Below are 11,468 nucleotides of genomic sequence, written 5' to 3' on the forward strand. Positions count from 1 at the left end.
TTCAGGGGCTCCTGCTCTTGCAGGAACATGAGCTTGGGATGAGTTGGGGAGAAGATGAGAATCTCCACGGTTAGCGCAAAGCCTCACCAACCGCAACACTATGCAGGGGCTGGGAGGACTGGCAGGGTGGTTTACAGACACAACCTTTCCCTGGAGAATGTCTCCACTCGTAGTTTTAGAAAAAGGGGCCATGAAAAAGAGGGGCCAACATTTGCTTGATGAGTGTTTTTCTCTGGACTAAAGCCTATAGGGGTGGGCACTTGGGGGCACTCATGCAATCTGATTTTTTTGGAAAAAAAAAAAACAACCCACTTACTTCCTTCTCTTTGACACCTTGTCTCACCCTCCCTGCCCTTCCCAGAGCTCCCGTGAGGCTGCCATTCAGGGCTTTCAAAGGCAAGAACCACATTTTTCATAATTGCAGCTGAAAGTGGTCTGGATCCAGGTGATCTAATGTAAATGCTTGTGAACTGTTTCTGGTGAGGTTAGCTCATTTATTCCTGAATTTATGACCTGTTCAGTTCCTAAAATAATAAGCCAATCAGATGAGGTTATCAAAATTTTAAAAACCATAGGAACTACACACAGGAGTTATGACTAAACTATTTAGTTAAAAAATTGCACAGTGTAGGCTCTTAACCAGTTCATGCTAGCCTCTCCATGAAAAGGACAGAACCTCTCCTCTAGAGTGTGTCTGTGCAGTGTGGTCTATTCATTGTTTTATTTATTCTTTCTTATCTTATAATGCCAATACTAACAGAACTACCTCCTAGGTTGTCATAAGGATTAAATGAAACAATTCTCATAAATAATATGGTGAGTGCTTAAGAAATACTACTATTATTATTACTCAGTAACCATCACTGAACCTGTACTATGTGATGGGCACATGGACTCTCAAAAATGGAAAAAATGAACAACATATGTATGTATCAAAGGGTTAAATTCCTTGATATCTAAAGAGCTCATAAAATCAATGAGAAAAACACAACCCAGCCAAAAACTGGGTAACAGATATAAATAGTTTATGGAAAGGGAAACATGTGGCTTTTAAACATAAAAATCCATTCAACCTCGCTCATAGCAAAGAGGATTAAAAACTAACCTTGACCAAGGACTCATTTTTCATAGATCAAGGTTGGGAAGGACATTTTACATAATGTATTTGAGCAGGTGGGGGAAAATTGACAACCTCATATGTCAATGGAAAACTCTATCAAAATTTAAAATGCATGTAGTTTTTAGCCCAGCAATTCAACTTCTGGGATTTTTTGTGCAATTATACTTCCACATGTGCAAAAATATACACACACACACACTAAAACATTGCTTTTACGAGCAAAAGATTGAAAAAATGTCAAGACCCATCAATACAGTACTGGATACATGAATTATATATTTACACATATATATTTATGTATTATATATTTATAGAGCAACAAAGAACAGTAAATGGAAGGTTTATAGGCAGCAATGTGGAACTAACTCCTGGATACAATTTTAGTGAAAGAGAAAGATTATAATGTGTGTCCACTGTAGCACCAAGTGTGTTAAAAGTGTCTGCTTAAACCCTCATGCATGTCGAGACTCCTTCAGAAGTACGCTTAAGAATGTGGTAACAATGGTTGCCTCTGAGGCTGGTAACTCGGTGACTGGAGGGAAGAGACAGGGAGAAACTTACTTTCATTAGATATACTTCCTGCATTTTGAATTTTGTGCTTTAAGCAGTGTTACATTTTCAAATAAAGAAGTACAATAATTGATTGATTGATCGAGAGAGGGAGGTGTCTCTGTCCCCAAGGAACTTGCAGTCCTGTGGAAAGGGCAGGAAGAGCGTTGGATGGTCAGGGAAGATGTGTGTTCACCCTCCACCATTTGGGGCCATGATTCCTCAGGCAAGTCAGTATCTGCAAGTACACGATGAGTGCAGTGACTTGGTAGGCTGTTAAGGATGAAATGGGAGGAAAGGTGTGAAAGTGATTCATCCAATGTGAGGCCCCTTAGGCTTCTGGCGAATCATTATGAGAGCGGGATTTTGTGCTTATCTCCTTCAGAAGGAGCTACAGAGGAAGAGAAACGGCTGAGCAGGAACATGATGAGATATTGGGCTAACTTTGCTCGGATTGGGTAAGTGAACCTCCCAACATCCTCCGTAACCAGGTGTTTGAGGTTGAAAAATCTCACCGGGTGTTTGAGGCTGAAAATCTCTCACTTCCAGGAATCCTAATGGGGAAGGCCTGCCCCTGTGGCCGGCCTATGGTCAGACCGAGGATTACTTACAGCTGGACTTGAACATGAGCGTGGGACAGAGACTGAAAGAGCTGGGGCTGGAGTTTTGGACGGACACCCTCCCCCTGATCATGTCCTCTTCCAGAACTCTCCTTGCTTCTCTTTCTTTCTTAACCTTCCTTTCTCTGCGCCTGCCTTTCATTTTCTCTTTTGCTCCTTGACAAGTTATCTGTGTGATTCTGGTTTTCCTTCTCCTTCTGCGGTTTCTCCCACAATCATTAGCTTCATCTGTGTTTAGCTACTCTATGGAATCAACTGCTTTAGCTCATGTCTTGGGAACTTGGGGATGATCTTTAAAGAATTATTTTCAACGTCAAAAAATGCAGTTTGCCTTGGAAAGCTACGAGGTTTCTTCAGTAAATCTGCAGGAGGGCTGGCCTTTTAGTTGGCATCATAATGATCTTGTTACTCATATAAAATAAAATAAGAATGCAAAATATGTACAGGGAGCAGAATTTAATTATGGGCTGAAAACTCTCCCCCTCTACCCCAGCATCCAAGATGAAGTGAACGTTCTAACATACTTGGTGTGTGTTACCTGAATTATGTGTCCTCCAACCCCCATCTAGGTGGGTTTTAGCCACAAACCAAGCATGGATGTCCTGAACATCACTGCCTTGAACTGGCTATCTTCTCTGGCTCAGGAGTTATGTCGGGGAGAGGGACATACCAGAGACCCTGCTCAGAAATGGAAACCAGATGTCCTCCAAGTTCTGGAATGCAGAAGTCAAACACCAGGCAGCAAGTTCAGTCAGAGATACCAAGAAGAAAGGATGTTTTACTGATGAGGTGGAGACTAATCCATCATTCAATAAATCTACATTGGGTGCCTGATATGTACCAGCAATAGCCCCACTGGGGAGACAACGGTTAACAAAGACATACTCTCCACCAAATGGTGAGCAAACAGACAGTAAGCAAACATTCACACAAGTGACTATCTTAAGATATAAAGCTGAAGAGTTCACTTAGTAAAGGAAGCTGTTTTAAGAAAGTGTAAGAGGGGAACCTAATTTAGGTGAAAGTCTTAGGAAGCTCTCTCTGGAGAAATAACATTTGTAATAAGAAAGGATGAATTAAAGTTAACCAGATGATAAGTAGGGAGAATGTTATACATACCATCATTCAAAGGATGCACTTTTACTTTTTATATCCATATAATTCCTGTTACATCCATGTAATTTACCCAGGTAATTACTATTTATTTCTGATTCCTTCAAAATTATACAAGGTACATAGAATAGGAGGGCCTCTGAAATGTCAGTAACTTACAGTTCTTCTGGGTCAGAGATCTTCAACTTACAGCCTGAATCTGACCCCCAGAAGAGTTTTGGTTAGCTCACACAATGTCAAATATGTTTTGGAATTAGTTTCCACCTAATTTTAAATTAGGGACATTTCACATTAAAAGCCATATTTCCAGCTTCTCAAAAACAATAACAGATCCGACAACATTAGAACTGTATCCCCACATGGTAACTAGGGCTTCTGAAAGTCCATATTAACACCTTCGTGCAAATTAGAAGGTATCCTTTCCTCAAAACCCTCTACAGAAAATATCTACATCTATGATATGAATGACATGTCCTCTGAAATAGTGTCCTTGTGCAGTGCACAACCTTAATAACTGTTCTCAGCAACCCTGATAAAACAATCTGCAGGAGCTGAGGAGTGGCTATCCCTTTACAAAGGCATGAACTCTCAACTTTCCCCAGTCCTCACTATTCTCCATTGTCTTGGTCCTGGCCCATTTCACTCACTGATATTACCTGCCCCCTGAAGGTGTTTAAGTTTGGACCCCTTACCTCTCATTTTACAGTAATCTGCAAGGGTGAAGGGACTCATCCAAGATCACTTGTGAGTTAGCAGCAAGTCAACACCAGGCCTTGAGTCTCTTGTCTCTCCAGCGCAAGACTCTTCCTGCCATGCTGCCTGCCTCCCTCAGCAGATGGTCCAAAGCTGTTGGATTATCTCTAGCTTAGGTGATTTTTTTTTTTTTTTTTTGCGATATGCAGGCCTCTCACTGTTGTGGCCTCTCCCGTTGCGGAGCACAGTCTCCGGATGTGCAGCCTCAGCGGCCATGGCTCACGGGCCCAGCCGCTCCGCGGCATGTGGGATCTTCCCAGACTGGGTCACGAACCCGTGTCCCCTGCATCGGCAGGCGGACTCTCAACCACTGCGCCACCAGGGAAGCCCAGTTTAGGTGATTTTGAGAGTTGTGGATCAGTGATGTTCAGGCCATTTTATGGCTGTTAAAAGAGGGACTGAGCCACATACAAGCAAGCTGGAAATTCAGTTGCCTCTGCAGCTGCAAAAGGCTAATTTCTACATTGGTATTTGGCAAAACTAACAGCTAGAAAAATATCACTCAACTCATATTTTTAAATATTATTATATTAAATGAAATTATACATTATTTATATACTGCTTGCAGTCCTAGTGTCATCAGATATGGTTCTTATTTTGGTTGGTACCTTGCAGGAGGGAGCATGTATCCACTTCATCCAGATACAGGGCCCTCTTCCCTCCTTGTTCCTGTCCACATGCAATCAAATGTTTTATCAAATTTAAAAAACATCCAGGTTTTTTTCATTTAATTCAGAATTTTATATGGGGTGTAAGTAGAAGATACACTTGGAGGGTTTTTCCAGAATCCAGTGCCCTTCCACACCCAGTCCAACTTAGGCATAATCTTCTTGGGTAGGACTTGGGAATCTATATTTTCAGTTTTTACATGTTCAGTGCACACCCTGAATAAGAACTGCTGAGCATTAAGCATGTGTCATATGTATTTTCCAAGTTGCCAGAAGGTCTTTAAAAAATCAGCTCTTATGGGGCATGGCCAAGATGGCAAAGTAGGAAGATCCCAACTTTACCTATTTTCATGGGCACACCTAAATTACACCTATTTACAGACCAACTATCAATGAGAATGACCTGAAGACTAGCAGAAAAGATCTTGTATAATTAAAGATATTAATTTTAAAAGGAACTACAATGAAATGGGTATGAGACGCAGAGATGTCATATAGTCAATATCCATACCCCTGCATAGGCAACCCACAAACAGGATTATAATTACAATTGCAGAGGTTCCCCTCAAGAGTGAGGGGTCAAAGCCCCACACTGGGCTCCCCAGTCCAGGGGTCCTGCACTGGGAAGATGAGCCCCCAGAACATTTGGCTTGGAAGGCCAGGGTCTAACTTTCATGAGAGACAGAGGGCTGTAGAAAACAGAGACTCCACTCTTAAGGGCACACACAAAATTTCACATGCTTGGAGATCCAGGGCAGAAGCAGGAATTTGAAATGACCTGAGTCAGACTCATTACAGAAGGCGAACATCACCCTGATACTGAAACCAGGCAAAGATATCACAAAAAAGAAAACTGCAGGTCAATATCACTAATGAACATAGATGCAAATTCCTTAACAAAATATTAGCAAATTGAATTCAACAACGCATTAAAAGGAACATATACCATGATCAAGCAGAATTTATGCCAGACATGCAAGGATAGTTCAATATCTGCAAATTGATCACTGTGAAACACCACATCAACAAATTGAAGAATAAAAATCATATGATAATCTCAATAGATATAGAAAAATCTTTTGACAAATTTCGACATCCATTTATGATAAAAACTCTCAAAAAAGTGGATGTAGAGGGAACAAATCTCAACATAATATAGGCCATATATGACAAACCCACAGGTAACATCATACTCAATAGTGAAAAGCTGAAAGCATTTCCTCTAAGGTCAGGAACAAGATAAGGATGCCCACTTTCACCACTTTTATTCAACTTAGTACTGGAAGTCTTAGCCACAGAACTTTGAAAAGAAAAAGAAATAAAAGGAATCCAGATTGGAAAGAAAGAAGTAAAACTGTTACTGTTTGCAGATGACATGATACTATATATAGAAAATCCTAAAGACACCACTGAAAAAAAATTAGAACTCATCAATGCATTCAGTAAAATTGCAGGATACAAAATTAATATACAGAAATCTGTTGTGTTTCTATACACTAACAATGAGCTACCAGAAAGAGAAATTTAGAAAACTATTCCATTCACAATCACATCAAAAAGAATAAAATACCTAGAAATAAATCTAACTAAGGTGATAAAAGACCTGTACTCAGAAAACTGTAAGACACTGATGAAAAAATTGAACATGACACAAACAAATGGAAAGATTTACCATGCTCATGGATTGGAAAAATAGACGTTGTTAAAATGACCCTACTACCCAAGGCATCTACAGATTCAACACAATTCCTATCAATATACCTATGGAAATTTTCACAGAACTAGAACTAGTATTTCCAAAATTTGTGTGGAAATACAAAAGACACAGAATAGCCAAAACAATATTGAGAAAGAAGAACAAAACTGGAGGTATCATGTTTCTTGATTTCAAACTCTGATACAAAGCTACAGTAATCGAAACAGGATGATACTGGCATACACACACACACACACACACACAAAGACACATAGATCAGTGGAACACAAGAGAGAGTCCAGAAGTGAACTCACACTTATATGGCCAATTAATGTAGGACAAAGTTAGCAAGAGTATACAATGGGGTAAAAACAGCCTCTTCAATAAATGGTGCTGGGAAAACTGGACAGCAACATGCAAAAGAATCAAACTAGACTGCTTTCTCACACCATATACAAAAATACATTCAAAAGGGATTAAAGACTTGAATGTAGGACCCGAAACCATAAAATTTGTAGAAGAAAACAGGCAGTACATTATTTGACATCAGTCTTAGCAATATTTTTTTGGATCTGTCTTCCCAGGTAAAGGAAACAAAAGCCAAAACACACAAATGGAGCTACATCAAACTAAAAAGGTTTTACACAGCAAAGGAAGCTATCAACAAAACAAAAAGGCCATCTATTGAATGGGCGAAGATATTTGCAAATGATATATATGATAAGGGGTTAATATCCAAAATATACAAAGAACTCATAGAACTCAACATCAATAAGACAAACAACCTGATTTTAAAATGGTCAGAGGACCTGAACAGACATTTTTCCAAAGAAGATATACAAAGGCCAACAGGCACATGAAAAGATGTTCAGCATCACTAATCATCAGGGAAATGAAAATCAAAACCATGATGAGATATCACTCACACCTGTTAGAATGACTGTCATCAAAAAGACAACAAATAGCAAGTGTTGGGGAGGATGTGGAGGAAAGGGAACCCTTGGCACTGTTGGTGGAATGTAAATTTGGTGCAGTTACTATGCAAAACAGTATGGAGAATTCTCAAAAAAAATGAAAATAGAACTGCCATATGATCCAGCAGTTTTACTCCTGGGTATTTTCCCAAAGGAGACATAAACACTAATTTGAAAAGGTATATGTATCCCAATGTTCATTGCAGAATTATTTACAATAGGTAAGATATGGAAGCAACCTAAGTGCCCATCAATAGATGGACATAGAAGATGTGGTGTGTGTGTGTGTGTATGGCTGAGTATATATATATACTCAGCCATAAAAAAAGAATGAAATCTTGCCATTTTTGACAATATGGATGGACCTAGAGGTTATTACGCTAAGCAAAATAAGTCAAAGAAAGACAAATATGATTTCACTTATATGTGGAATCTAAAACACAAAACAAATGAACAAACAAAACAGAAACATAGTCGTAGATGCAGAGAACAAAAAGGTGGTTGTCAGAGGAGTGGGGGTTGGGGAGAAGAGAAGAACAGGGGAGGGAGATTAAGAAATACAAACTTCCAGCTGTAAAAAAATGAGTCATGGATGTGAAATACCCAGTGTGCGGAATATAGTCAATAATTATGTGTTATTGTATGGTGAGAGATGGTAACTAGACTTATCATGGTGCTTTTTTTGAAATATATAGAAATAACAGATCACTATGTTGTGTAACAGGAACTAACAGTGTTGTAGGGCAATTACACTTCAAAAACAAACGAGCGAACAGAAACTAGCAAACTTATACAAAAAGAGATTGTATTTGTGGTTACTAGAGGCAGGGGTGAGGGAGGGGAAATTGTATGAATGTTGTCAAAAGGTACAAACTTCCAGTTATCAGATAAATAAGTACTAGAGATATAATGTACAGCATAATAAATATAATTAACACTGCTGTATATTTAAAGAAAGTTGTTAAGAGAATAAATTCTAAGAGTTTTCATCACAAGGAGAAAAAGTTTTTCTCTTTCTTTAATTTTGTATCTGTATGAGATGATGGCTGTTCACTAAACTTACTGTGGTCATCATTTCATGATATGTATAAGTCAAATCATTATGCTGTAAACCTTCAACTTACACAGTGCTATATGTCAATTGTATCTCAACAAAACTAGAAGAAAAAAATCAGCTTTCATATCTGACTGATGTGGATATATCACAATCTCTTTAGCCAATAGTGTGTTCCTGGATATTTATGGGCATAATTTGATGAGTAACTTTGGGAATGAGTACTTTTACTTTTTTACTTTTTTTTTTTTTTTTTTGCAGTCCAGGTCTTTTATTTTCTTTACACCCATCATGCCATGAATTCATAGGGAATGGGCTCCAACAGTTCAGGCTCCTTTCCGTTGGTTCTCATGAAGTGTGCTTCTCTGGGTGGAGCAGGCTGGCACTTCAGTTGACCCCAAGTACCTCTCTCTTTGGCTTCCTTCTTTTTCTGACCATTTTCCTTCACCGGTTTCAGGAAGCTATCTCGGCTCTTAGAGTGCTTAATATGCTCGATAGGCACATTAATTCTCTTGGCAAGAATCTTGCCCTTAACTTGTTTGTTTATAATGATGCCAACAGCATGCTGGGTAACATTGTAGACTCTCCCAGTTTTACCATGGTAACATTTGTGGGGCATTCCTTTTTGAACAGTGCCCATTCCCTTGATATCTACAGTATCACCTTTCTTGTAGATTCGCATGTATGTGGCCAAAGGAACAACTCCATGTTTTCTAAAAGACCTAGAGAACATGTAGCAGGTGTTCCTCCTCTTTCCCTTTGTGTTGGTCATTTTGGAGAATTACTGGAAGATGGCAGTTCCGGCCAAAAGGTGAGTACTTTTACTTTTTAAAATTACTTCTGGCTTCTGGATTTGCAGAAGACCAACTGGATCAAAGGCCCTTTGATTTGATTTGATTTTTTAATTATTTATAAATTTATTTATTTTATTTATTTATTTTGGGCGGCATTGGGTCTTCGTTGACGTGCCTGGGCTTTCTCTAGTTGCAGAGAGGGGGGGCTGCTCTTCATTGAAGTGGGTGGGCTTTTCACTGCGGTGGCTTCTCTTGTTGCAGAGCACGGACTCTAGGCACGTGGACTTCAGTAGTTGTGGATCGCAGGCTCCAGAGCGCAGGCTGAGTAGTTGTGGCGCACAGGGTTTAGTTGCTCTGTGGCATGTGGGATCTTCCCGGACCAGGTCTCGAACCTGTGTCCCCTGCATTGGCAGGCGGATTCTTAACCACTGCGCCACCAGGGACACCCCAAGGGCCCTTTTAAAATTACTCTCCTTACGTTCTACAAATTCAATTCCATAGGGTCACATCACTTCACACTCATCAACAATACAGGTACATGTATTTCACAATCACTTCTGCTTTTTCATCATTGTAAAAACATAAAATATTTAACACTTTCTTGTTGTAAATTTTAAAAGTTATTTATTTACAGAAAAATCCTTTATTTTTTTCAAACAATCTTGAATTTGAATTACTAAATCAAACCCAAACAAAACTTTAGAGACAAATCAGCCTTCACCTGTGAATTTCCTCTCATCCAGCAGAGGTCAGCAATGTAAAAGGGGGAAAAAAATTCCCTTCCCTCAGGGATCCTGGGATGCAGGTGATATGATACCCTAGAACTTAGAAGGAAAAGAAAACCATACAAAATAGTTAAGTTACAAACCTATACCATTGATCATTGTCCCTTTTCCCTGTAAGATTTGGAAAGGGGAAAAGTACAGTTCATTACCTCAAAAGACTGAAATGACTCCCAGGCGGAACAGAGTTTGGGGCCAGCAGTTTTTTTCTTTCCTGTTTTTTCTACTTTCCCATCAAGTCCCTAGGAGCCTGCCTCAGATGGGCAGAAAGTAGTTCCTTCCCCTGTGTGTCCCTATTCTTTCTACTCTTGCCTCAGTGGCCCTTTGGGCTCCGGACCTTTCTGCATGACCCCCAAAGCCTGATTCTTCTCCCTCTCAGCCTCTGGTCTTGGCTGAAAGTCATGGGTTTTCCCTCCTGGCAGAGGTGGAACAAGGTGCAAGGTGGGCTCAGGACCTGTACCTGGGAAGCTGCCGTGCCTGGCACTGCCCCAGGTAACAAATCTACAAGATGAACCCCCTTCCCACAGCTGAGACTGACCCAGCCCGCCATAGCCCTTCTGCTCTGCTAAAAGTTTGTAAGTGTGCACCTCATTTTATTCCCTGGGAAGGGAGGAGTGGGGAGAGAAAAACCTGTCACTTGATTATGTCCAAATACAAGGGAATTCCCGGGCAAAGAGGTTGCTGTGCTCCATGGATGGATTGGGTCTCAAACTGGGACCTAAAGAATGGGTGGGGGGATAAAGGCCAGCAAAGGTGTGTGGAAGCTTGACCATAAATGTGCAGGGCGGGGAGAGGGCCAGCCCAGTGGGCAGCATGGCTGGTATTGTCACAGTTGCTAGAGCACAACTTTGAGGCTTAGGGAACCACTTTTATACCTTGACCTGTAGGAAACAGATTTCTTTGTTTAGAGTGGGATGATTGATAAGAGGTGAATTTATCTACCCATCCATCCATTCATCCACTATCTATCATCTATATCTATCTATCTATCTATCTATCTATCTGGGCTCGTTTATAGGCATACCTCATTTTATTTCACTTGACTTTATTATGCTTTACAGATATTGCATTTTTTACAAATTAAAAGTCTGTGGCAACCCTGTGTGGAGCAAATCTGTTGGTGCTATTTTTCCAAAAGAATTTGCTCACTTTGTGTCTCTATGTCACATTTTGGTAATTCTCACAATATTTCAAACATTCTTCATTATTATATGTGTTATGGTGATCTGTGATGAGTGATCTTTGATCTATTGTAATTGTTTTGCGGTGCCAGGAATCATGCTCATATAAGATGACAAACTTAATAAATGTGTGTTCTGACTACTCCATCGATGGACCATTCCCC

General features: G+C 39.9%; 2 protein-coding genes across 2 annotated transcripts in view; one reads left to right on the plus strand and one right to left on the minus strand.

Moving 5' to 3' along the window:
- Positions 1-2,450, plus strand: part of CES5A (carboxylesterase 5A) — a 28,315-nt gene extending 25,865 nt beyond the window's left edge. The window contains 2 exon segments of the mRNA XM_060085583.1: positions 2,055-2,127; positions 2,219-2,450. Of these exon segments, the coding sequence (XP_059941566.1) occupies positions 2,055-2,127; positions 2,219-2,450 (305 nt within the window).
- A 6,364-nt stretch (positions 2,451-8,814) lies between these two features.
- On the minus strand, positions 8,815-9,322 carry LOC132480349 (large ribosomal subunit protein eL21-like). Its single transcript, XM_060084488.1, has one exon. The coding sequence runs from the start codon at positions 9,317-9,319 to the stop codon at positions 8,837-8,839; it is 483 nt and encodes a 160-aa protein (XP_059940471.1). The 5' UTR covers positions 9,320-9,322; the 3' UTR covers positions 8,815-8,836.
- Positions 9,323-11,468: the final 2,146 nt, after the last annotated feature.

Source organism: Mesoplodon densirostris, chromosome 19 (genome assembly GCF_025265405.1).
Source record: "Mesoplodon densirostris isolate mMesDen1 chromosome 19, mMesDen1 primary haplotype, whole genome shotgun sequence".
NCBI classification, from domain to species: Eukaryota; Metazoa; Chordata; class Mammalia; order Artiodactyla; family Ziphiidae; genus Mesoplodon; species Mesoplodon densirostris.